The 24906-nt window shown below is 41.6% G+C and overlaps 1 protein-coding gene across 9 annotated transcripts in view; it reads right to left on the bottom strand.

Annotated features, from left to right (window-relative positions):
* syne1a (spectrin repeat containing, nuclear envelope 1a) overlaps positions 1–24906 on the bottom strand; it is a 138191-nt gene that overhangs the window by 102418 nt on the left and 10867 nt on the right. For 8 of the 9 annotated variants that reach the window (XM_054747909.2, XM_054747906.2, XM_054747916.2 and 5 more), the window contains exons 2-21: positions 23810–23871; positions 14786–14881; positions 14063–14146; positions 11905–11925; positions 11533–11625; positions 9866–10047; positions 9557–9753; positions 8994–9106; positions 8686–8724; positions 6913–7020; positions 6413–6550; positions 4349–4513; positions 4085–4197; positions 3828–3996; positions 3628–3724; positions 1481–1686; positions 979–1143; positions 744–896; positions 512–655; positions 245–415 (exon numbers count right to left, since the gene is read on the bottom strand). In XM_054747909.2, coding sequence (XP_054603884.2) covers positions 245–415; positions 512–655; positions 744–896; positions 979–1143; positions 1481–1686; positions 3628–3724; positions 3828–3996; positions 4085–4197; positions 4349–4513; positions 6413–6550; positions 6913–7020; positions 8686–8724; positions 8994–9106; positions 9557–9753; positions 9866–10047; positions 11533–11625; positions 11905–11925; positions 14063–14146; positions 14786–14881; positions 23810–23871 — 2516 coding nt within the window. The remainder of the gene's footprint in view (positions 1–244; positions 416–511; positions 656–743; positions 897–978; positions 1144–1480; positions 1687–3627; positions 3725–3827; positions 3997–4084; positions 4198–4348; positions 4514–6412; positions 6551–6912; positions 7021–8685; positions 8725–8993; positions 9107–9556; positions 9754–9865; positions 10048–11532; positions 11626–11904; positions 11926–14062; positions 14147–14785; positions 14882–23809; positions 23872–24906) is intronic. The other variant, XM_054747911.2, reaches the window with a different exon arrangement.

The raw sequence follows: 24906 nt of genomic DNA, 5'->3' as shown, positions 1-24906 counted from the left end.
CATATTTGCCCAGTTCCTATCTCATTAATGCAAGGTTATATTTTATATACAAGTGCTTATAGATAATGTGCAGGTAAAGAAGCTTTAAACCCACACTGGTTTGATAAAATCCTCAAAAACACCCATTTGAAAGTAAAAATGTACAGATTTAGGCAGAAAGCTGCATAACAGCTCATTTACATCAAATGTAGTTTAATTAAAAAGGATTTGTAGATGTGATCTATACATTGTGGTGATATCTGACCTGCCACTTGTGTTTCTGCTGAGCAGGTGCCTCCGAGTCCCTCGGAAAAGACACGATACGGTGTGCCTTCTCCAGAGCGTGGTAAAAAGCACCGGTGTGTTTCTCCATCTCCTCCAACAGCGGCAGAAGGCTGTGACACTCCCTGACCAAGGAGGGGCATCTCTCTCTCACCTAAACGCAAATAAAGTGACAAAGAATGTGTGACCATCTCCACCGCAAATGCAAACAGGAAATGTTGCTAATTTTTAAAAAATGATCACATCCTACCTTACTCAGCTGATTTTTGGCTGTTGCCATGGTTGTCATGACCCCGGTGGCTTCATCCTGCGGAACATCCTTAGCGAGAAGCTGAGCACTGTGGGCAGCCAACTTGTACTGCGTCTCCATGGCAACGACCTTTTGCTTGGTGCTCTGAGATGAGAGGAGCAGTTAGGAGGTCATCTTAGAATTTGGGATTGACTTTGAAAGTCCAACCGTTTATAAAATGCAGAATCCTCACCTCCACGTCCTGCAGGAAGGCCCTCACGCTGAGGAAGGACACCTGAACGGGAGCATTTAATTTGGACTCTGCTGCGTCCAGCAGCTCTTTCAGAGCCCACACAGCCTTAAGGTGGTCTTTTCTCCATTTCTCCAACTCCTCTGAATGAGCATACTGAGAAACACACAAAATGCTTCTGTTCAATTTGATTGCAAACATACTTCAACCCTAGTTTTTATGATTTTGCTTTTACTACTTGTTTGACTTGGAGGAAGAGGTCTCTCCAGCGTCCGTTCAAAAGGAGCAGCTGCTGCTTCAGATCCAGCGAGACAGTCTCGTCGCACGTTTCGATGAGAAAGTTCCCGGCATCGTTCATGGCTGCATGCAGATCCATCCAGTGGCTGAGATTCCTGAAAAACTCCTGGAAAAGGGGGGCGGGAGAGACAGACTCATTAAAAGAGGTGAAGACACAAAAGGCACAAAAGATTTCAGAAAGACAAAGAATTGGTGCCAAAGAAGGGACTGAAACAAAGAAAAGTATTCAACGAAAGAGACAAAGGAGAGGTTGTAGAAAACTGGGGTAATTAGCTGTCTAATCCTCAGTGAGGATGTGAATCTGTGGTAACCATGACAACAGGAACAACAGGAACATCCTGCATGGCTTGTTGTGAGTCACAGAGATTGTGTGCAACGTGAGAGGCTGTTTAAAATCTGAAGTACTTTTGAATCAAGTGGAGGGAATCTCCTAAAAGTCATACCCGTTTAATGCTCTCCGGCTGGCTCAGAGCCTCCTCAGCATCCTCCAGCCAGGCCTGCAAGGAGGCCACGGTGGAGACGTACCTCTCCCAGTTGGACAGAACCTCCTCCAGCATGCTCCTCACACTGCGCACTTCCATCGACAGACTCCTCCACTGAGTCACCACTTCTCGCATGAACCGGCGAACTCCCATTTCTCCCTCATCCACTGGCGAACCACCAATGAACACAATCACAGGTTAATTATTTTCCCATAAGTTGTGATAAATGTGCTGATTGTAAATGTGGGCTTCCAGGATCAGCTGTTTACCCCTCTTAACTGTTGTTTTTATGACGGATGTTTTAAATCTCTCTGTGACCCCAGTTGTGCAATAATTAAACATTCTTTTCTCTCAGGTTTGGCGGCAGATGCTCGACTGTCACTGAAACACCAGATGAGAGTCACATTGAGGTTGATGGAGCATCATGCCTCTGCAGAAAAATAAACTGACCCCAAAACCTCACCACAGAGAAATGCATCATCTCTGCCCGTGTGCTACAGTACTCTAGTTCACTCTATTTAGTCCATTAAGTGGTACAGCAGCATTTTTATTCAAAAGATTATCTGAAATAAAGATTACTTTTTTAACGGACAATGCACGCATATCCTCCTGTTCTTCTTCAGATGAATACACACTTCAAAACATCCAAATGGTCTCTCATCCAGCAAATTAGAGACCAGCGCTCCAAGTACACCCGACCCCAGCAGGAGTCAATCATGGGGTCGACCAATCAGACTTCAGATGTCCTGATTCTTCTCCACACCTCACTTGTTTCCTCTGCATACCCTAAAGCATCACAGCCCCAAAATGAAACCACCAGGCTAGCACAGTCTGCGCTCAGAGACCCGAGGAAGTGGAGCAGCCCCTTAACAAGCAAATGGGGTCGTATTCCCTGCTGAGAGCGAGGAATGAAGGAACCTCATTTAGTTGTAGCCTGCAGACTCTCCTCTTCCAGCTAATTGTAAAAGCAGTCGGGGGGTTCACCCACAGAACTCATCGCTGGTTACAGAGTTGTTAAACCGGAGAAATAACAAGCACTTGTTTTGGTTTAAAGATGTGGTTCACTCGTGTAATCAATACACCTACAGTGGTCTCTAGTAGGAATGAATGCCTTGTAAGTCGTATTGGGGCACTCTAATGCACCTGTTTCAGGAAGTACAAGTCGAGAGGCCCAGACTTCCCTCTCCCCAGCCACTTGGTCCAGCTCCTCCGGGGGAATCCCAAGGCGTTCCCTGGCCAGGTCCGCTCCGATAGCTTCTGGCATTTTTAAAAAGTATCCCAGGGACACGGTAAGGGTCGGAGATGTTTAGTCTATTTAGTTTCTGACTATATAAAATGATTTCTTCGGTTTTAAAGTGTGAAGTAAACTCCGACGGAGTAAAATCCAAGCTGATCCCGTTCATTTTGTTTACCTTTGTTGCCTGCCAACATGGCGTCTACTCTCTGAGAGTCACGTGACGTCCGGAGCTCTATAGTAGATAATTATTGCTTGCCACAGATTTTTGCTACTTTTCCTTCAAAAAGCATCCCATGCACCACTGGATAGACTTAAAAGCATTAGAAAGTACTCACTCACCTTATGATCTTGCATTAAATTAAATTTAAACCATTTTTTTTTAATTGACCAAATACCTGTAGCTCCAGATGATCTTAGCCTTCACTTGTTATTTCAATCATCTGTTGTGGTCTCTAGAGTGAATGAATGACTTGTGAATCGTTATCTGTGGAAAAAAAGCTCTGGCGCTCCCGTTTCAGGAAGTAGAATTTAGTCGGAGGAGTGGAAGCAGAAAACGGTTTGGAGTGGATATTTGGATATCTCACCTCTGATTGGCTAACAGCAACACAACTCTTCCACTGCCTCCGTTTGCTCTACAACTTTGATGTTTTATCTCCACGAATAACACGAGCCTGAACCTAATATATTCTAACCATTTGATCTTTAAATAGTGCTTCTGTTCAGCTACCAGGATTTAACTACAATTAAGCAACTAGAAATATTTCAGAAAACGTTGTCTGGGCCCACATTCTGTGTTCTTCTCACCTGAGAAGGTTACTTTATTTAAAACCATTCTCAATGTTGAGTATAATCATTTAAACACACGTCTCACCTGAGCTATCTGCTGTGACGTAAGCCTCTGTGGAGTGTTTCAGCAACTGGAACAGCGCCTCGTACTTTTGAAAGAAACACTGTTTCTCCACAAAGGACTGATGAAGACAGAATCCAAAAACAAAATGTTCATTCTTACAAATTCAGGTTTTACTAAAATGTATTTACATTACATTTATAAAACTAAAGAGGAACTCTCACTATATAGTTACTGAGCATCAGTTCCACTGATTCCTGGCGGCCATATTTGATGATCCAGGACTTTAGTTTGGACTCGGCTAGGGTGAGGAAGGCCTGCATGTGGTGTTTGTTTTCCAAAAATTCCATTCTGGCCAGATGAAGGCTGGAGGATGTAGAAACAAAGTTCATCCTGGTAAAGAAAAGCAATACTCAGCTTCAGACTCACGTAAATGTCTGTAAATCGGAATGGGAAGCCACGCCGTGTTTCCAGGACTCACCTCTCAGCCATGTCTTGGAGCTGATCCGGGGGGACAGGAACACCATCAACACTTCGGTCTTTGTGGATCCTCTGAAACACCTGCTGGTGACTCTCCAGGCTTTTCAACACATCCTGAAAAATGCACACAAAAATATGAATAAACAACAAAGATTTTCTCTTTTCAAATCTGCTCCTCAGTTTAAATTAGGTCACTCGGTCACTCCCATGTAAACATTCTGACAACAAGCTGCCTCCATCTTTGTTTGTTCATCTCCGTGCTGACCTTGTGCTGCTCCAGAGCTCTGTGTACAGTGTTAGCTGTGATATTATGAGCCTGCTGGATGATAATCTCCTGTCGCAGGGCTCCTTCAGCCTCATGTAGCCAAGCTCCGACCGAATCCAGGGGAGCCGGCAGGGACCGGTCCAGATGAAGATGCCAATCATCCAGCTGAGATACAGAAAGCATTTGGAAAGACACAATGAAAAAGATTTTCTCCTGTTGGACATGTAACTATTTAGCAGGAAAACGTTGTTTTATTGTGTTTGTGAAAGATTAAAACAAAAAGTAGATAAATGGCAAGTAAGTACCATTTGATATAAGGCAAAAATGCACTTCAACATCATTTAAAAAATTTAATTGAATAAAAAATACATTTACTGTTCCGCTGTTGGTAATTTTTTCATAATCTGTGTGATTTTATGGACCACTATTTAATTAAACCAGTCTGGTGCTCTCTAACTCCATCAGCATCAAGTAAGATGAAATAAAAAATGTTTCCTTTCTAAAATAATCAATTTGTCAATAAAAACTGATCTGCAGTTTACTTATCTGAACATAAAAAACACTTTAGAGTTTATTTATAACAACAGGACATTTCTGATGAATAATATTCCATGTTTTACAAATAAAAGTAAACCGCGTTTCGAAAATTCAGATTATTATGATCAGTTTGGTGCATCAGCATGTGACAAATACAAGGGAACGATGAAACATTAAAGGGGCATTATGGAAGTTTGACAGCCAAAACATGTATAGAAATAATAAATGTCTTCTTCATACATTCTCCTGCAATGCCCTGGTCCTGTAGAATGAGCCCTGGCATGTTTACTGTGATTGCCTGTTTTTCTGTAAAATCACAGAAAAAGAGAGATGCTCGGGTCGAGCAGGCTGCTTCATGCGCGTTCACGCTCGGGCATAGACCGTAGCATTTGCTATCCGTAGCTTTAGCAGCAGAGAGAGAGGCAGTGCCAACTCAGCGACTTTGTTGCTGTTCCTAACGCCTAGTGATGAACCTAGCTACATTTCTGAGGACCCTTAGCTACTTTCTGTAGAACTTTCTTCTAGATATTTCCTGCAAATTAGCAACAAAATAGCCCTTTTCGCTCCGAACCGTTCTTTGAACGTTGTTTCAGCTGTCATCAAGGATATAAATGTTACAGATACAACGAATGTCACTGGTGTAAGACGTCGGACTCTCGTGCAGAAGACCTGAGTTTGATTCTGGGTGTGAACACAGTTCATTTAGTTTATTTTTTACATTAATGGTATATTTTTTTTACAGTAAGATGTCCAAATTTTTATTTGAGACTCGCCGAACGGCATTGAATTAACAGATAAAAAAGATGTGGGTTCAACTTTCATTTTGGAACAATTTTTCAAGCAAGGGAAGGGAATGATCTGAGCATGCAGGAGGACTGACCCATCATAAACCTTTGTCGGCTGTGCTGAAGAGAAAGGTACAGAACCACATTATTTAATTAATTAGCTGCGCGTTCTCCTGTCCTCTGGGCCACACACACACACACACACACACACACACACACACACATACACACACACACACACACAAACACACACTAACACACACACACACACACACACACTGCACGTTTGGCCGGCCGACGAGAAATTGCAGCTGCTGAGACAGAGGCACATTATTTTTATTAATTTGCAGTGTTCTTCTGTCCTCCCGGCCACACACACACACACACACACACACACACACACACACACACACACACACACACACACACTCACGGGACTGCCTCAGCTGTTATTTTCGTTAAGGAGTGTGCACGTACAGCATGCGCGCCTCATGCACGAGCCTACTATTGAAGCTGCCGTAACGCTTTTGGCCTGAGGGGGCAATCGCAAGCATAAAAATTCAAAAGTCTGAAAAGTCCCTTTAAGTTGAGTTTTTAAACTTTCACTGACCTCCAAGAATGACTACACAAGTCTAATGTTTTCTAGGATTTCTAAATAAAACTCCTTAATTTGCAAACTGTTGTCATGGCGACTGGATGTTTTTCCTCACTGAGGGCGGATGGAGGCGCCTGTTTCTCTCACCCTGTTGGAAACTCTCTCCCAGGCCTGTTTGACAAGAGCCTGGTCCACAGTCAGCATCCCGTCTCTCTGCGTCGACTGCAAAGCTCCCTCCACCTGCTTCCGCCTCATCTCCAACTGGACATGCAGGCTCTTGAACAACTGCAAAAGCACAAATTTACATGTTTTCATCCCTGATGTCGCACCTCAGGTACGATCATTTCCCTACCGCAGAAAACACCATTTTCCCACTGACACATAATCAGAACCTAATAAAATCAGAGGTCAAACAACACTGTCTCCATCCTCAGATCGTCAAACATCTGCAAAGAAAACCAGGATGCCCCACACACTGCTGCTGAATACAAAACGTATCCTGAGGCTTGGCGAAATAAGCCAGGCTGAAAAATGGACAAATGATGCTTGATCCCTACAGTGAAATACCAGCGATTAGGCTAATAATAGGAGCGTCTGTGCCTATTGTCCCCAATTTACACCCCACACACACACATACACACACAAACCTGGTACTGTTGAGCAAGATTGGCCTCAGTCTCCTGTGCCTGTGCTGCCTCTCTCTCCAGCTGGTCGAGCCACATTTTGAGCTCCCTCAGGCTCTTTCGCTGCTCTCTCTTCAGGGGGTCAGAATGGATGAGAGGTGGAGGAGTGAGACGGACAAGGAGGTTCGGAGGCGCATAATAGGACATAAAGAGAGGGGAGAAGAAAATGAAGTTTTAATTAGAAAGATGTGTAAAAACTGACAAATGAATGAAAGGAGGAGGAATGCTGCTTAAACATGCTCTCCTAATCCTCTCTCCCTACAGAATAAAGCTCACAGCTGCCAAAAACACTCAGCTGAAACAGGATACTTTGTCTGAGACCTCCTACTGTTTCATTGGATTTTAAGACAGCATGACGATAACAGAGAAGGACTATTCAGTTTGAAATCGGCTCAGTCTATTTGCTTTCATTGCTTCAAATTCTCTTACAACACCATCATCTTAAGGGGAAGTATGATGACTGACCACGTGATCATGACACCTCCCTCTGTCGCGCCATGGTGCCATCGCCGTATATAGGACGGATAATTACTGCAATATTACTACCAAGCGAGGCAGAACGAATGCCGGAAAATTCACATGGTGGCATGGCGCGTTTATAAGACACACCGTTGCTGTAAATGACGCTGATTTGCCCGCACGGTGTGTCATGTAAAAAGGGGTTAAGAAACAAGCTGTTGCTGGCCACACCCACTCATCCCGACTGGCTGCTATGAGCTAAAAAGCTCCGAAATCTGGGAGGGGCTCAAAGCAGAGCCGCTGCTCCTCCAGCAGCAGCTTACTCAAGTGTGAGGTGATTCTATTCTGACTTTGTCATTTATGACATCACAAACGGGGACTTTTAAAAACTTTTTATGCTATTTTTTATATTTTGTGTATTTATAGAAGCAGTCGGGACTCAAGCGGCTCAAAAAAACACACAAAAGGTGATTTTAGCATTATATGTCCCCTTTAACATGAGCATAGTTTAAAACTCTTTAAAACTAGGCTGCATGGTGGCGCAGTGGTTAGCACTGTTGCCTCGCAGCACGAAGGTCGCAGGTTCAAAACTCGGCTGCGGCCTTTCTGCGTGGAGTTGCGTGTTCTCCCCATGCATGCGTGGGTTTCCTCCGGGTACTCCGGTTTCCTCCACAGATCACAACATGCCCCATAGGTTATAAATTGTAAGTCGCTTTGGATAAAAGCGTCTGCTAAATAAATAAACATAAACATAAAACTCCAATTCTAAAGCCTAAAAAGAATTGTGGTAGATCTTTAATTATAAATGAAAGCATGTGAGCAAAGAGGTGAACTGCTGACAAACAAAAAGACTGAAAGCCTAAAAAGATGTGACACAAGCAGCTTTACAGCACATCACAGCACTTTGACCTTAAAGTCCGACCTCTTCTATTCCCACGTTTTTTCATCAAACAGCTGTATCAATACAAACTGCTGATGCCAGAGGCTTTCATTGTCATGCTAATGGAACCAGCAGCCACAGCACGAGAGGCGACAGCATTCATAAATGGCAATATCACATCTTATTAAAATGGACATCCTCCTGTTATCATTGCTCAGACGCCCCGCGGCGAAAAAATGTCACGTCAGGTGAGCCGATATTAGCAAAGAGGATGTAGTCTGACATGAGAAAGCGATGTTTAATCTCATCCTTCATGTGCGAAAGCTCAACACACCGTGGGACAATTAATTCGAGGGTCAGAAAAATGATGAATTTAAAGCTGCATCTATGAGACCTACCTCCAACATTTCCTCTATATCGCGAGGAGCAAGTTCATGCTGAGGGACAGAGGTCAGCACATGAAGCACAGGAAAGCAGCCGCCACACAGAGACAACGGAGAAGAGACAAGAAAAGGGAATGTGTACAAATAACAGATGCTCATAATACAAACAAGACACGGAAAGCACTGAATGAAACAGAGTTTACGGTGCTTATCTTATTTCATTTAAGGTAAAAGTTATTTATGTCATGGCGTCAGATAGATGCAATCATGGAGACATGCAAAATATTTCAGGTGCAGAAAAAGAGAATCCGACAGCTTATTACCTCGTCCTCTTGCTGTCCCTCCGAGTCGCTCTGCTTCCCGTCAGGACGATGCCTCAAGAACTGAGCAACGTACGTCATAACAGATTTCTCATCTGGCTTGTCTACGTCCACATCTGAGACGAGAAACAACAGAGTGAAAACGGTGGTCGGCATTTTGGATCCGAGTCCCAGTTCAGCTTGGAGATCCTGCTACGCCGAATCTCACGGCCTAATGGACTTTAATTATACTGATGTCAGGCTCGATTTGTCAGAGATCGGTCTGAAGGGCGGGCATGAAGGGGGCACAGATGGTGTCTGGCAATGACATCAAGGTGCACATCTGATGCATCGATGGATCTGCTGTTTTATTTCCGTTTATGAGACTACAGATATCACCTTTAAGTTACATTCAAGACAAGCTGCTAAACGTGCCAGAATATGAAAGTAAGAGATGCAGATGTAAAAAGTCACTGGATCCCATGATGCAAGCTGGAGGTATAATCTGAAACAAAGAGCTGCTTAGTTCCGTTTGAACATACATCAGCTGTTAAGTCTGCAACAACACCATAGAACAGGCCGTTTACCCTCTGGATCAAGAAGCTGTGGAATGCCTAGCTCGGTCTCAGCCAATGAGAACGCTTCCTGCAGATTTTCCCGGTTGGGCCTCCTCCAGACGCGCTCCATGTTAACCAGATTCGGCCGGAGGGCATTGATAACAGCAAAGAATGCTAAACCGGTGCGCCAGCTGGGGCCAAAATCCTTCACCTCAAGCCCTAAACATCTAAGACAACAGAAGTTCAAAAGGTCAGCAGATAAAAACACAGCCTCCATAGCTAGTGGTGGTATATATGAAGCAGTGTGTGGAATTTGCACAGATAAGTGAAAAAAAATACTTGGTTGCTGTCTGCTGAACCCATCTCAGTAAGGCCTTTTTGGCTCCACCCAGCAGAGGATGCAATGGTTTTTGTTTGACGGGAGGGCTGGTGGTGTCGGTGCTGCTGCTGGAGCTGTCCACGGACGAGGTGCTGCTGGATGAAGCGTGGAGTTCTGGGAGGCTGCTGGTTAATCCTTCAATCTGTAACAACAGGAAACCAGCAAATGTCAGCCTTTGATTTCTTTCTCCTCAACACACAAGGACAATAAATCAACTCGGTAAAGCGTCTTTTACTAGTTATCGTGTTTTCCACAACCTCAGTTAAGGTCAAAGTGCAGGAAGCCCTTATGAAGTAAAAACATCTACATTTATTGTGTCTGTTTGTATAATGTGTGCCATAGAATGATCGGGAAGTCATTCACACGCAGACTTTCAGCAGAAATACATAAACCTTTTAGCTTTTGACCCACGAAAAAACATCAAAAGTTATTTCAGATTTATTTCAGTCTTTACATTATTTTTAAGTCTTTTATTGATTTTTCTCTTTTTTTAACAGTTGAGGCCAACTGCAATCATTTCATATATAAATCATCAAAAAAACATGGAGATGTCTGAATGAACAATTATTATTAGTGTCTTAATATCATATATATATATATTTTTTACAATACTATATGTAATGACAACATCTGTATTAATCCAAATTAATAAAAATTGTAGATTTTCTAGGAGAGGAAATTTAACACATTAATCACAATTAATTCATTAGGGAAAAAAATTATACGTTTTGAGCCCGAGCTTTCCCCAGTTGGGAGGACGGAAAAGTCTAGCATCAAAATTCATGCTTTATATATAAATAAATATTATTGAGCTGCACCTGAAACAAGACTGCAGAGCCTGGGCTACAAGACCATATAAACATTTTTTACATGTTCCAAACACAACTAAAACTTCAATTAAATGACTCGTGTCAAATTGCTTTTCATAAAGAAAAGAAAAAAAAGAATCAACATTGTTTTCTAGTCGGTAGAAAGCAGGCAGTTACTTTATCCATATAAATGATTACAGCAGGAGGAACAAGCATTAATCTTGTAACCCTTAACAGAACTTCCCCCGAACTCTACACTACACCTTTATATACATATTAGCAGTGATCTGCTGCCATCTAGTGTTCATTCAGTACACCACATTTACAATGTTCCATGTCCATTTACATTTATCAATAACACATATACTAATGTTTACACTCTAACAAATCCCACAATGGTTACCTTTAAATGAGAAATCTTGTGGTTACAGAAATATACTCATTATTTTTATTTAAATAACTCTTTGGGCCCATTTTGTCTTGAATTAATAATATAAAATTTATCAAGATTAATTAATTGATTACAAAGCCTCTAATTAATTAGGTAATTTTTTTAACCCCTAGGTTAAATCCCACCCCTATTTATTTTCTTTTGGACATCATAGAAATAAAATAAATGTATCTGTGATTTCTTTCAAGAGCACCGAGTCGGGTTTCAACCCTAACTAAAGGAACTAATTAAACTAAAGAGATTAGACACAAACATGCAAATTCCACATTTAAATTAATCTGTTGTTCTTTCGTCAAGAATTTTAGTAAAATCAATGCTTTTGTCACAACTTATTTGGAAATGTAAGCACATTTGTGTAGAAGATTACCTGGAAATAAAGGATAATCGTCCACACCAACCCCAGAACGATTGATGGCCGTCCATCCACAATGTCTGTGGAGTTTATGTTCACTAACTTGATCTGTGGGGGGGTGGAAAATTCATTGAATTATTCTATTTAAAAGCACCATAATTTCAAAAAGCAAAAGTTTCCTGCATTATTCATGAAAAGATAACTAAAGTCCTGGAAACGTGGGATTAAGTGCACTGAATCTAGTAAATCAGAATCATGCTGTACATGTTTTCCCAAAATGAGCACTCTACAGGGTAGATGTAAACCTCGGTACTGCTGGATGCAGATAACTCTGAGCTAGTTTATGTTGTGACCAAAGCAGAGGAGAAGTACTGTAAATATACTGACCGGAGATCCTCTGTAGGCAGACTGGGGCAGATAAGAGGAGACAGATGAGAGTAGCAGTTAGAGAGGAGGAGGAGGAGGAGGAGGGAGAATCTGAAGGCACTCTAGATGTATTTGATTGGACACGAACGCCTCATTGACTGTGAGATGGCAGATGCTTCTCAGAGGTGAGATAACACAAGTGGAGATGCATCGCTCAGGCAACGGGGATTACATCCAGCAGAGACGAAGGGTAAGAAGGGCTGAGACGCAGGAGGCCGTATCTTGTGATATGATGAAGTATTCTTTATTATCAGAGAGTCAGATTACTGAGATGAGGCAACACAACAGGTCATCATAAGGCAATAACAACCACTACACCTAGCTGAACCAGCATGGAGGAGGAGATTGGGGGCAGAGTGGAGAAATATGGGATGGTAGCTGATAAAGAAAATGTGTGATTTTATATTAGAAAGCACAGCAGGTTGTTGTGGGAAGTGTTTAGTTACTCAGATACAAAAAATATAACAAGCAGCCGTGGTGGAAGTCCTTCAGGTACAAACAATGTGTAAAGTAATAGTAGAGCTCAAAGCAAACACCTAATCATTCTACTGATGCAACAATGTGGCACTGAACGGTGCCAACAGGCTGAAAGAATCAAATTTACAACATTTTTTTGTGATTTCTGACCATGTAAAGATTGTCAGATTTGATTCAGAATGAGCTTGTCCTTGTTCTTCAAATATGAGCATTCATGCCATTCTTTTCTTTTTCAATATGTTTTTGAGATGTGGGTCTCTAGAGTCTGAGTCTGTGACCCCCAAGGGGGTCCCCATAATTTTGTCTGTGCTGAGGTTATGAGTTTACCAAGATTATATTTGTAAAAGTTGTAAAATCCCGTTAGTCGTCATCACACACTGGTGAAATGACATCACATTTGGCCCATCCCTGTGAGGAGCGGTGAGCTGCAGCGGTGAGCTGCAGCAGTGGCTGCGCTCGGGAACTATTTGGTGGTTAAACCCCCAATCCAACCATTTAAAGCTGAGTGTCAAACAGGGAGGCACTGGGTCCCATTTTCTCCAAAAGGATAAAGAAACAGAGGTGTGACATTGTGGCATCATCATCTTCATGTTGTGTTTTTGTTCTGCTTAGCAATTAAACCAGGTGATTTCAATCAGCACAGTGAATTAACCTGGTTCAGTTGCTGAGCAGAACAAAAACATGACATGGAGATGACTTGATGATGCCACAATGTCACACCTCTGTAAAGAAATCAAAGATTTAGAAATAATTGTGAGTTACAGATGTGAGCTGCATTAGTCTAGAGAACTTAAATCATGTAACGTGGTTCCAAACAGAACGAAACATCGACACGAATCAAATAAATGTATTGCATCATTCAAAATGAAGACAAAAATGTGTATAAATCAGACACACGCAGCACATTGGCATTTAAATCTCAACTTTCAGATTCAGACAGTCGCCTACACACACAGACATACAAGTACATGGTAGAGTGCCCACTGGTGTCTCATCTCCAGACAGCAGATTACTGCCGACGGATTTAAAGTTTTAACCCCGTCACAGTCGAGGAAGGCAAATCAATGTCGCTGCAGACTCCACAGCTCTTACTTATGGCTTTATTTATGTATATCCAAGGGATGAGCTGTGAAAAGCTTTGAGAATGATTTATAAAATCTCATGAAGACACAGCTGATGCCTTTAGATCACATCGTTTTGATCAAATCAGGAAAAGGGAAGCACATTTTAGTCAAAAGTGTAAAAAAAAAAAAAACAAGAGGAAAAACAGGGCAGGGGGACTAATAATATGAAGTGCAAGTAATGTGCAGGTCCAAAAATCAATTAAAGGGGCAGAATTAGGGGAATAATTTGATTTTCAAAGACTTTTTTTTTGTCACTAACTGGCAGCCAAGCACATAATATACATGAAAAATTCATGGTGGGCAAAGTCAGATTAGCCCAAAAGAAAGTGGAAAACACAAAAGCAAACTAGTGGTTTCAGGATAAATGAGGGCTCTGTAAAGGAGAGACGAGGAGAGAGGGGGGTCACTGAAGGTCAAGATTCAATATTTACACCCACGAGGCTCCGGCTGAGCGGGGAGCGAGACGGTAAAAGACGGAGGGGATAAAAACACATCAAAACGAGGTGTTGACCTCTTACCTTTCTACCCTCCAGGAACTTGAGAGCTGTACCGATGTTGGTGACCCAGTGGATTCTCTTTAGCGTCTTGCCCTGCTCACATGGCTGGAAGGAAAACAGGAGAACAATAGATGTGGAGAGAAAGCAGAGGAAGAAAGGAACTGTGGAAGAACATTTGTTTAGTTTAGATTCATTAGTTTCAAAAGATATAAAAAAGAATGTCTCCAAAGATGGAAAATTCTGATTCTGAACTAACTTGAGAAAGTTACAGGGGGCCAATCAGAGCTGTGTTTGACTACAAACGGCCAGATCAATAGGACATACACGACTTAGTCCTCAGGCAATATTGGCCAAGTAAAATCCTCAAGGCTGTCTGTGTGTGTGTGTTAGGTGTGTGTGTGTGTGTGTGTGTGTGTGTGTGTGTGTGTGTGTGTGTGTGTGTGTGTGTGTGTGTGTGTGTGTGTGTGTGTGTGTGTGTGTGTGTGTGTGTGTGTGTGTGTGTGTGTGTGTGTGTGTGTGTGTGTGTGCAAACTCTGATCTGTCCTTGTTAATCTGGGCTTTCCTTCACAATTCAAACATCCTAATACAGGCAAATCAATAAGCCTTTTCGTGTAATTGGAGCTCATTTTACATTCCCTACATTAAGTTTGCGGCCCCACCAAGGCTAAGAATAAAAAATTTCTACATCTCCACTGTTTTCAGCAGCATGTCGAGATGTGTTGTAGAATAAGAGTGAACGCTCACCAGTTTTTGTCCAGAGAGGACTTCCAGAAGAGCTAGCAGCATCACACCATCCTTGATGTCCTCAAACAGGTCTCTCACTTCAAGAGGAGGGGCGTGCTATACAAGCAAACAAAGACATCAGACAACCGACATGCAAACCACTCTGAATGAACTCTGTTTGAAGAAATAGTGATAAGTTAGAACTAAAGTGACAAGCTACTGGCTAGTCAGAGCAGGTTGCAAAACAAAGTGCAAAGTATTTTTCATCCCTAGTTTGCAAAATTTGTATAGACTTTAATGTAAACATTATTAAAACTGTAATAGTTCTATAGTCGATACGAATCTGTTTATCAAGTTCTTTGCTCTTAATCCACCTCAGATATTGTGATTTCAGCAGTTTTATTTTTGACATTTTCAAAATCTTCCAGAATGAGCCATTTCAGGGCTCTGTCACTTTAAGAAAACAAGCTGGAGCTGCCTAACCCCCCCCCCCCCCCCCCCCCCCCCCCCCTTTCCGGGGTTTTTAACCAGAAATATGTCAGTGGCGGCAGGGAAGACAAATGTTATCGCAGCATTATTGTGGCATAAAAGGCTGTTTTCCTTATGCTCTGAAGCAGCCCTACCGCCATTTGCATTTGTTTCCAACCTTTATCGATGCAAACAAAATCATCTAAGGGTGATCAAGCAATTTTGTTAATTAAGTGGGAAGTACTTATGTCTGCAGCAGACCCTGCACGGCAAAGGATTAAGTGCTAGAGCTAAGTCTTAGCTCTCTTAACTCAGTTGCGTACCAAGTCTATTCTCCTGGAATTACTTCACCCCAGGAGTATACCTAAACGACAGTTTGTGCAGCACAGGAATTGGAGAGCCAGGAGCTAGAGAATGCAACAAGGCTGGACCATGATGCTACGTTAGACCCAGTTAGCCCCTGCAGGTAAGTTGTGCTAAGCAAACTCTGCTAACATGTAAGCTCTTGCACGTGTTCATGACAAGTAAATGGTGCTGTACTCATTGTTAGCTTAGAACCGCCACCCACACAAAATAAAATTAGAGCGATGCCACATTAACAGATACTTATTTAATTTTCACATTCATAGACAGATGTTTATCAACTGAACAACATAATCATCATTCATGTAATTATTTATTCAATAATATATATCTGTATGTTGTTAGAACATTGTATTATATTGTTTAAAGTGAAATTTTTATCATCAGAACAAGAAAATAATATCGTTAGAACAATAAGATTATCATGTTGCAATGTAATATCGCTGTAATTTATGTATTTTTCATGGGTGGCAGCTCTGCATTCCGGTATCATATTGTTGTGTCTTCCATGGTTTTCAGTGTCTTCAGTTGAATTCTATATTGGGCAAATGTAAAAGGGTTGTAGTACAGAAGTAATCTGTGCTGAGTGACATCTGAACTGGTTAGGAACGGAGATTCCCCGTCGATGACACAATTCTGGTTTTTGTAAAAAAAAAAAAATAAAAAAAAAAGGTCTGTTAGCTGAGAAGCTAACAGACCTGAATATTTGGGACGGGCTTGGAGTAGAGCTGCTGCTGCTCCAGCAGTTGCTCTCTCTTGCATGTGAGAGGTGATTCTAATTCTGATTTTGCTGTTTGTGACATCACAAATGAGGACTTCTTTAATCGGCTTGTTTTAGGCACATAATTCCTCAAAACAAATACTGACAGAAAACGGATGGATGTTGTTTTTTCATGTTTGGAGATTTTATAGCAGCAGCAGAGACCCACATGTCCTCTTTAAATAAACTATCAATTTCCCATGAAGTTTATTCCAGTAAAAGAGCAGGAAATGCTCCAGCTGGGAGGTGCAATGATGTATTTTGTTATTTGAGGTATAGATGTTTATGGTGTGATTCTCATTTCACCCTGTAGGGGTGCTCTCCAGGTTCTGCACCTTTTTCTTCTGGTTTCCCCGTGTCTGAATTCAGTCTTCCTACATCGACTTCTGCACCTTTTTTACCATTAAGGGGAGACAATGCCGTTTTGGCTTGCTTTTAGCACCCCCTAGTGTTTATTTGTTGAACCAAAAGCAATACCTATTTCTTTGCTGTGCGTTTATCTTTTTAACACCTTAATCTAACAGCTGAAATGTCTCCCCAGCCTTCATTAGTGTCTACAGGAGTGATTCATCACTAAATTAAACAAATCAGCTGTGGTCATGATCTAAGCATGCAGGAAACGTGCTGGAAGCAGACTCCAGCGCCAGGCATGTCAGCTACATTGTGTCTCAACAGCAACTCCGAAGTTGCAAGTGGAATATTCTGGCCACAGGGGGTGACGGGCTGGGTGGCCTTTCATTAACCCTGTAAAGGGTTATTTTAGCACGTACTGACTCAAGAAAATGATATAAAAATAGGAAAAGTTGTCTTTAAACATTTTTATTCATTTGAAGACCTACTTTTTGGTCTGCATTTATGCCTCTCTGTAAACTAACTAGAACTACACTTTTTCCTTATTTAGAATTTCCTTTAGGCTTTTTCTATCTATCTAGCAGAAAACATTTCACGTGAAGCTTTTTATTGGATAAGAAGTTGTATAAATAGTGTTTACAAAAATGTTTCATGGTATAACATCAAACAAAGGCAATATAGTTCTTCAGGAATGCAAACACCACAGATTTGTGTCTTACTGACTAAATGCACAGGACGCTAGGATGCAACAAGCACTTTGTTCTGCACATTATCCCAATCCCAGCTGCAAAGCACTGGCATAAACCATAATATAATACATATATTACACTGGGAAACGTTTATTTAAACATGTGCAACATGGATAAAGAAAATCCTTGAGAAAGGGGTACTCAGAGCACAGACAGTTTGGCAGCGTTGTGCATTACTGACAGCTGGATTCACCCATAAGTAGAGTCTGAATGGAAAAGGGGGGGGGGGGGGGGGGGTGTCTTCAAATCCAAAAATATGCTGATGATTTCAAACTATCTCTGACTTCCTCCTTGACCTGGTGCAGACTCCCAGACTCGAGAAAATCCACATATCTCTGCCGCTCGCCTCCGCCACATCAAGGATTTCTCTTAAAAGCACAGTCACATGCTGGGGCTGTGAGGTTTGGGGGGGTAATTCACAGGGAGATTAGCAGCAGCAAAGAGAGTCAGAGAAGTGAGGAGAAGGCAGAAGTGGTTGTGTCTGTGTTTCTACACAGAAGTGAAACACACGCAAACCCACACATATCGAACATGTGAGAGGGATTTAATTTGGAAGAAAGACGAGAAACAAAACGACGAACCGCTGCCGACAGGCAGAGAGGGGCGACACTAACTCCACGTCTTTCAAAAATTAATTAGAAAATACAGAAGCTCTTCACACTAATTCCTCTTCTAATGTCGTTTCACAGCTTTGGATATGAGAGAATTCCAACAGCACTTTCACCCAGGAATCAAAACATGACAGAAAAGGCTCCTACAAAGGCCCGACTCAGAGGGATGAAATGCACCAGGAGCTAATTGGAGTTAAATTCACCTATTTGTTCGTTATAATCCCAAAGCTAATGAGGAAATTTCAGACTAATTACAAAATAAGGAAGTAATATTCATCTTCTCTGTGCAGCATCACGTGCTAAAAAATAAATCAAGAACTTAATGAGCTAATTACATACAAATGTCTGGGTCATAATTGATTGAGAACAGAGGAGTTTGAGGATGCTAGCCTGTGTGAGCTCTTGTGTTATTCCCCAGACACACTCGACTCTGTGGATCCCAAAAGATCAGCGGCATGAAAGAAAAGCAGCAAGACAGAAGTCTGGAGGGTTTGAATGATATTACAGTGAATCAGAAAGAGTTATCGTCCACTTAATGGTCTTCCTTGAAAATACTTTCTCGTCAATTTTAATGTGTTTCTGTGCAGAAGTCATAAATATTTACTATGTCACCTGCTGTAGATACCATTCTGAACAACCTCAGTTTAGAGAAACGGCTTCTGCGTGTGCTAACAGCTGGTTCAAGCACAGCCCAGATAATCTGAAAGAGCTCCAGTTTACAAAATCTCTTAAACAGTAGTTCAAGCAAAGTCATTTTATAAACCTCAACACCAGCAGTTTTTCATGAAATGAATATTTACATGCAACTCTTTATTAACAAGCTCAATCATAAGCTAAATCTAGAGCTTCTGGGGCATCCCGGAGTCAAGTTCTGCTGGAATTTATCAAACCTTTTGCTAAAATAACGTTTAATTTATAACTGATGGTGGAGCCATTTTAAGGAGTAAGCAATCAGTTTCAGTTTTTGCATCACCAGACTAGCCTTTAGCCCATCCGTCCTGTAAGATGCAAATTTTCTAAAATCTGAGGCAATTCAATAAGCCACATAGAAGTACACTTAAAATAGCCACAGAACGTCTTAACCCTTTAGGGCCAGGGTCCATATTTAGACACTCACATCATAAATGGTGTCAGCGTGCCTTTTGCAAGCTCTTAGAATCTTGGGATTTCACCCAACCAATCATTTTAGACCGAGCTAGTCACAGTTTGCGTCATTGTGCTGTTCAACCAATCACTGCAGTTCTGCAGACACGCCAAATATTGTTTTGTCTGCGTGTAAAACTATGAATGTGGTTGCAACTTAAAAAACACATGGGATCATTCACAGCTTGCGTTTGATAACACACCAAAGAAGGTACAAAAGACGCAAATGTCTGATGGAATATTTTAACACAGTAAATATAATTTATGCTGGTGGGTCAGTTGTCTGAAGCATTCAAATGAAATTTCCACTCATCTACTCTCTCTCTCTCTCTCACACACACACACACATACATATAAAACAGGCAGCAGAGGAGTAAACAAACTAAAGGAGCTTCACTTACTGATGGAGTAATCTCTAAGAACACTCGGTTCGCTGATTATTGAACTAAAGCCATTTTCCTGGAAGATGCCTGAGTGACGATGAAACCTCTGACCACTCCATAATTAAGCTTTAACCTTCTCAGAAAGGATTTGTCAAATGGAAACTTGGGGTCCTCTCACTGCACCCCCGCCCTACGCCACTCACCACAGACTTGAGCTGAGGGTTCGGGCGCACTTCTCTGCAAACATGAGTGACTGTGTGGCCGCCACTACGCCCTATATCTAAATGAAAACCCAACTGCTCTCTTACTCTTCATATATTTGCCGAGTTAATCTGGAGAACTACTCAAAGTAATGATACCCATTAATCTCCTGTATAAATTACCAGCTCCAGTACGTCTCCTCTAGTAGAGAAATCTTCAGCAGAGCTCATAAGACTTCTTTTGTTGTACCTGTGGAGTGGAAAAGTAAGGGGGAGGGGAGTGTTAGCGAAAGGAAGCCCTCACGATATGTTTCAACTCACCTAACGATTACTCACACACCTTTAGGCGCTGAATTAAAGACCTGTGATAACTGGAGTGGCCTAATCATCTGCATAGCCAGGAGGAAGATCCATCCCTCTGAGAGCAAAGCTAAACCAACTGTTAAATCTTCTCCTTCCATTTCTCGGTGTCCTTCAGTCTCTCTCTAGTTTTTAGTTGGTTAAAATACCTTTTGGTTGTTTAGAAATCAATAAAGATTCACCGTGTTTCCACAACTCAGTCAGTCACAGGAGTAAACGGTCTTTGTTGTCTGAATTAAACTCATAAAACTCCACGGTATCTCATCAATTTATACAATAAAGTCCAAACAAAAGAGGAATGCACCGCTTTATCTTTTTCTTGCATTTAGAAGTAAGTAAATGTTCTCTCTAATCACGACAAAGTGCCAGTGGGACTTTAAAAATGTTTTTGAAGACAAAACCAGGCCAATCAGTGTCTCTATGGCAACGCCAGGCACCAGGTGAAAGGGTGAGCAATTTCAGGATGCACCAAGAGAGGGAGAGAAGATGTGTATGATCAGAATGCATGAAGATCAAGTATGGGTTTGTCCTCCAATGGGCTGAATTTGGTAATTACAGCCAATTATAAAAAAAATTTTAAAGGTATTTGTTACCCTTTCTGTGCTGCAGCCACTTTATAGTTCAACATCTGTTTTCTAAATAACTTCTTTTAAAAAAATTAGGCAAGAAGATAAACGTTCCTCTAAATCAACACAATAAATAATGACTTGAAACAAGCTGCCGGTTGGTTTTGCTGTTAAAACTCAAAGCATAGAGATAAAATTATGACAAACACCTGAAAAGCACTTTAATTATATATATTTTTTATCTTATCAACCAATCTCCTTCAGAAAATGGTTGCTTGGGAGAAAGCCAATAGCCTGTTCATCATAGCAAGCTAATCTTTAGGCCTGTGTAGCCAAACAGGAGCTGTTAGAACAATGAATTCAGAGGTTTTAAACTGTCTTCAAACAAATAGTTATTAGATTATCGGAAGTGGGGTTCTGTGGAATGGTCTGGATTGATGAGCTAATGAATAATCTGAACAAAACGTAGGCTAAAAGAAAGACAATGTGTAGATTTTACAGTTAATCTCTGGAAATATTCATCAAAATGTTGTTAAAATGAATTAATGATGCCCAGTTGTTGAAAAATATTGGCAGCTTTTTAAAATATAACCATAAGAGTCGTGTCTAAAATACATGGAAGCGGGTCTAAGTCTCTGGGCGACGCCATATTGGATGCCACGTGTCCTTCGATGGACAAAACGAGTTTACTGATTTGTAGCAAAGAGTTACAAACGTTTCTTCATTCATAAACTTCGTTTTACACATTTACCTCTTCGCTCATTGCTAGTGATGAAGGGGAGTCTGATGCTTGTCATTTTGCTGGAGGTTGAGCTCCCAGGGATTTTTGACCCCAATGGCTATCTGTTGGTCAGATTTTACTCGAACACAAAAATGCCACTTGTATGAAATGATTTAGGTATGTACTGCCCCTATTGTCAGGGAAAATACATGCTAATAATAATAATAATGCATTGAACTTATATAGCGCTTTTCTAGACCCCCCAAAGACGCTTTCACACACTCTCACATTCACACACTGCTAGTGATGGTAAGCTATTTGTAGCCACAGCCTCCCTGGGGAGGTCTGACAGAGGCGAGGCTGCCATTTGGCGCCGTCGGCCCCTCTGACCACCACTAACACAGGCAAGTTGGGTGAAGTGTCTTGCCCAAGGACACAGCAGCAGGATACCCCTGGCGGGAGCTGGAGTCGCACCCATGACCCTCCGATCATGAGACAACCCGCTCTACCACCTGAGCTACTGCTGCCCCATACTGTCAATTTAAAACACCTCTAAACAAAAATATTTCATAGCAGTGGATGCAAACATCATTTTAAAAGCCTGTAGATGGTTGTCAGTAGTATAATAATAATAATAATAATAATAATAATAATAATAATAATAATAATAATAATAATAATAAATCAAATCTCTATTTCTTCAGGGTCGTTCAAAGAGCTATGAATCTATGACAGGTAACAGACCCATTCCATGGAGGACACAACAAGGGTATTAACAAAGGCTGTCTTCCATTTAGAACACATTCTACTCGCCACAGAACAGCCAGCATGCTTTAGAAATGGAATGCAGCCCTCGTTAAAAGACTTTCCTTCTATTATTGAAAGTTATATTTATTAATGGGAGACTAGGCAGTTTTGGCTTTCTTTTAGCACCCCCTAGTGTCCGTTTAGTAGAATTGAAAGCAAAATAATCTCGCTGTGCGTTCGTCTTTTTAACACTATAATCTAACAGCTCAAATGTCTCCCAGCCTTCATTAGTGTCTACAGATGTGGTTCATCACCAAATTACACAAATCAGCTGGGTTCGTGATCTAAAACGTGCATGAAACATGCTGGAAGCAGACTGCAGCACCAGGTATGTCAGCTCCATTTTTCCCAAGTCCATCAGACCAGACCAGCAACTCTGACGCTGCAAACGGAATATTCTGGCCACAACGGGCAACAAGGGCTGGGTGGTCTTTCATTAACCCTGTAAAGGGTCATTTTAGCACATACTGGCTCAAGAAAATTATTTTAAAATATGAAAAAGTTGCATAGTGTCTCTTTGAAGGTGCAGTTTTTGTTGTCGTTCGAGCAAGCTACATTTTTAAATAAAATGAACAATTCACAATCAAACCCATTTCTTTAGTCACAGAATCTGATGGTTGTAGAAAATGGTATAACACTGGCTTGTGACACACACACACAAGCAGACACACAGCTCAGCTCAGCTGCTAAAGTCAAACTTTCCTCAAATAGTCCATCTCAACCATTGCTTTGAGCTCCATTTTGGAATTTGACTGGATTGCCATCATTAAATCTCTAATCCCTCAAACCCAATCCCATCCCCATAAAACACACACACACACACACACACTCACACACACACACACATGCTGCTCGCTACTAATGACATCCTGTGTTCTTTTCTGCCAGCACAGTCCTGAGAGCTGACATTTACTACTACGTCATGGTTTATCACCATCAGAGAGCTCTTCAAATGAATTTTCTGCTCCACGTCTCTGCAGATTGAAGCCGCCACAGTCTCCATAATCAAAAAGAAAACCTTGAAAGGAGCATCACTGATTGAAATAGCATCTAATTGTGTTGCCCGTGCCATATTCACCTTGCCCAGCCCTCGCAGACACAGCATTTACGCAGTAATGAGTGTAACTGAGGGGCACAATGCAGCATGATACAATAATTACAGACATATGAAGATCACCTCAGTGAGAAGCTGAATAAAGTGTGATGGTTACGAGTGAGTTAGGCTGTCATTGGAACACCTTAAAGGGACAGATGAATGATTTCTCTTATCTTGAGTCACCTAAATTGGTCTCTAATTAGATTGGGAGGGTGCTGAGATAAAAATCACTGATTTGAAGTTGCAGAGAGAATGGATGCAGTGTTTTGTAATGTTGGTTTTATAATGAGACAGTAAATCTTTGCTACCAGCCAGATTAGATCCGAACGGCATGTGAGCAGGAATGTGTGGTCTAATCTGGCAAGAGTCAGTCATATGACCAGCTCAACTTTGTTTTTCCTGAGGAGGAATGTTCTGGGGAAGAAATCCACAAGTACAACATGAGGAGAAGGGAATCAGCGTCTTACCTTGGCCAAGTGGGAATTGATCCATTTTGTGAATGTCCTTTTCTGCACCTCCTCTTGCTCATCTGCAAATCAGAGCCCAAAGCATCGTTTTTAGTCCCATGCGATAATAAACAAATAAGGGATTAAAACGCAATCTTCTAATCGTCTGGGTGTGAGGGCTGATTGGGTTTGCAGGGCAGGACGGTGCTTCTAATTAACTTTGGTTTATCGTTTCATGTCTGATGTGTCAGAGTCACGTTGAGTCTTACCTTCCACGAGCGTAACTGATGGACGCCATCTGACATTTACAGATGACATTTTCACAGACCTCGTTTTTTCTGGACAAAAACATGTGATCTTGAAAATGCCCTTTAGATGATCAAAAGGGCAGCAGATGAAACCAGTTTTACTCCAAATGCACCTTTTTGCCTTCCCATGAGGCTGTATGGGGTCGCCACGGCGATAAGGCCATTTAGCAAGGGCACAATCAATACAGCATAGATGTTTGTTAAAGATGTCCCCTAAAAAGCCACTTAACTTAAATGAGGACAAGACAATAAATCAAGCATCTCGTGTATGGGAAGCCAAGAATGCGTATAATGCGTTCCTTGTTTATTTACAGTGTCTGTGTTATTTCGGTCCCATCTGGACTATGCAGGAATATCCTTGAGATAAGCCCATTATCAGAAGGCGAGGACGTGTGACATAGTGCTTTACCTTAATGAAATATGCTGACAAACTGATTAAAGTCAAGTTGGTTAGTGTGTCAGTGGGCAGACGAGAACAGGGATGTGAGGGTGGGAGGAGGCTGCCGTTCATACATAATGCAGATAAATTCAGGCATAGTCATACGTGCCACTGAGCAGGTTCCTGTTCTATGAATTAATCTTTTGATTGGGTCCAAAAATGATCAAATATTGATGGGTTAAAGTATTGGATGAAAACGGGGAGAACAGATTCAGCACCATCGAGGAGGGAACATGTATGTGCCAGGTTCTCAATCTCAGGGACGAGGTGACTTTGACTCCTGCGCATACACACACACACACACACACACACACACACAAAATCAGAGAGAGAGAGAGAGAGAGAGAGAGAGAGAGAGAGAGAGAGAGAGA

The sequence above is a fragment of the Nothobranchius furzeri genome, chromosome 2, assembly GCF_043380555.1.
Source record: "Nothobranchius furzeri strain GRZ-AD chromosome 2, NfurGRZ-RIMD1, whole genome shotgun sequence".
NCBI classification, from domain to species: Eukaryota; Metazoa; Chordata; class Actinopteri; order Cyprinodontiformes; family Nothobranchiidae; genus Nothobranchius; species Nothobranchius furzeri.
Note: the sequence above shows the minus strand (reverse complement) of the source record. Positions and strands in the feature narration are given on the sequence as shown.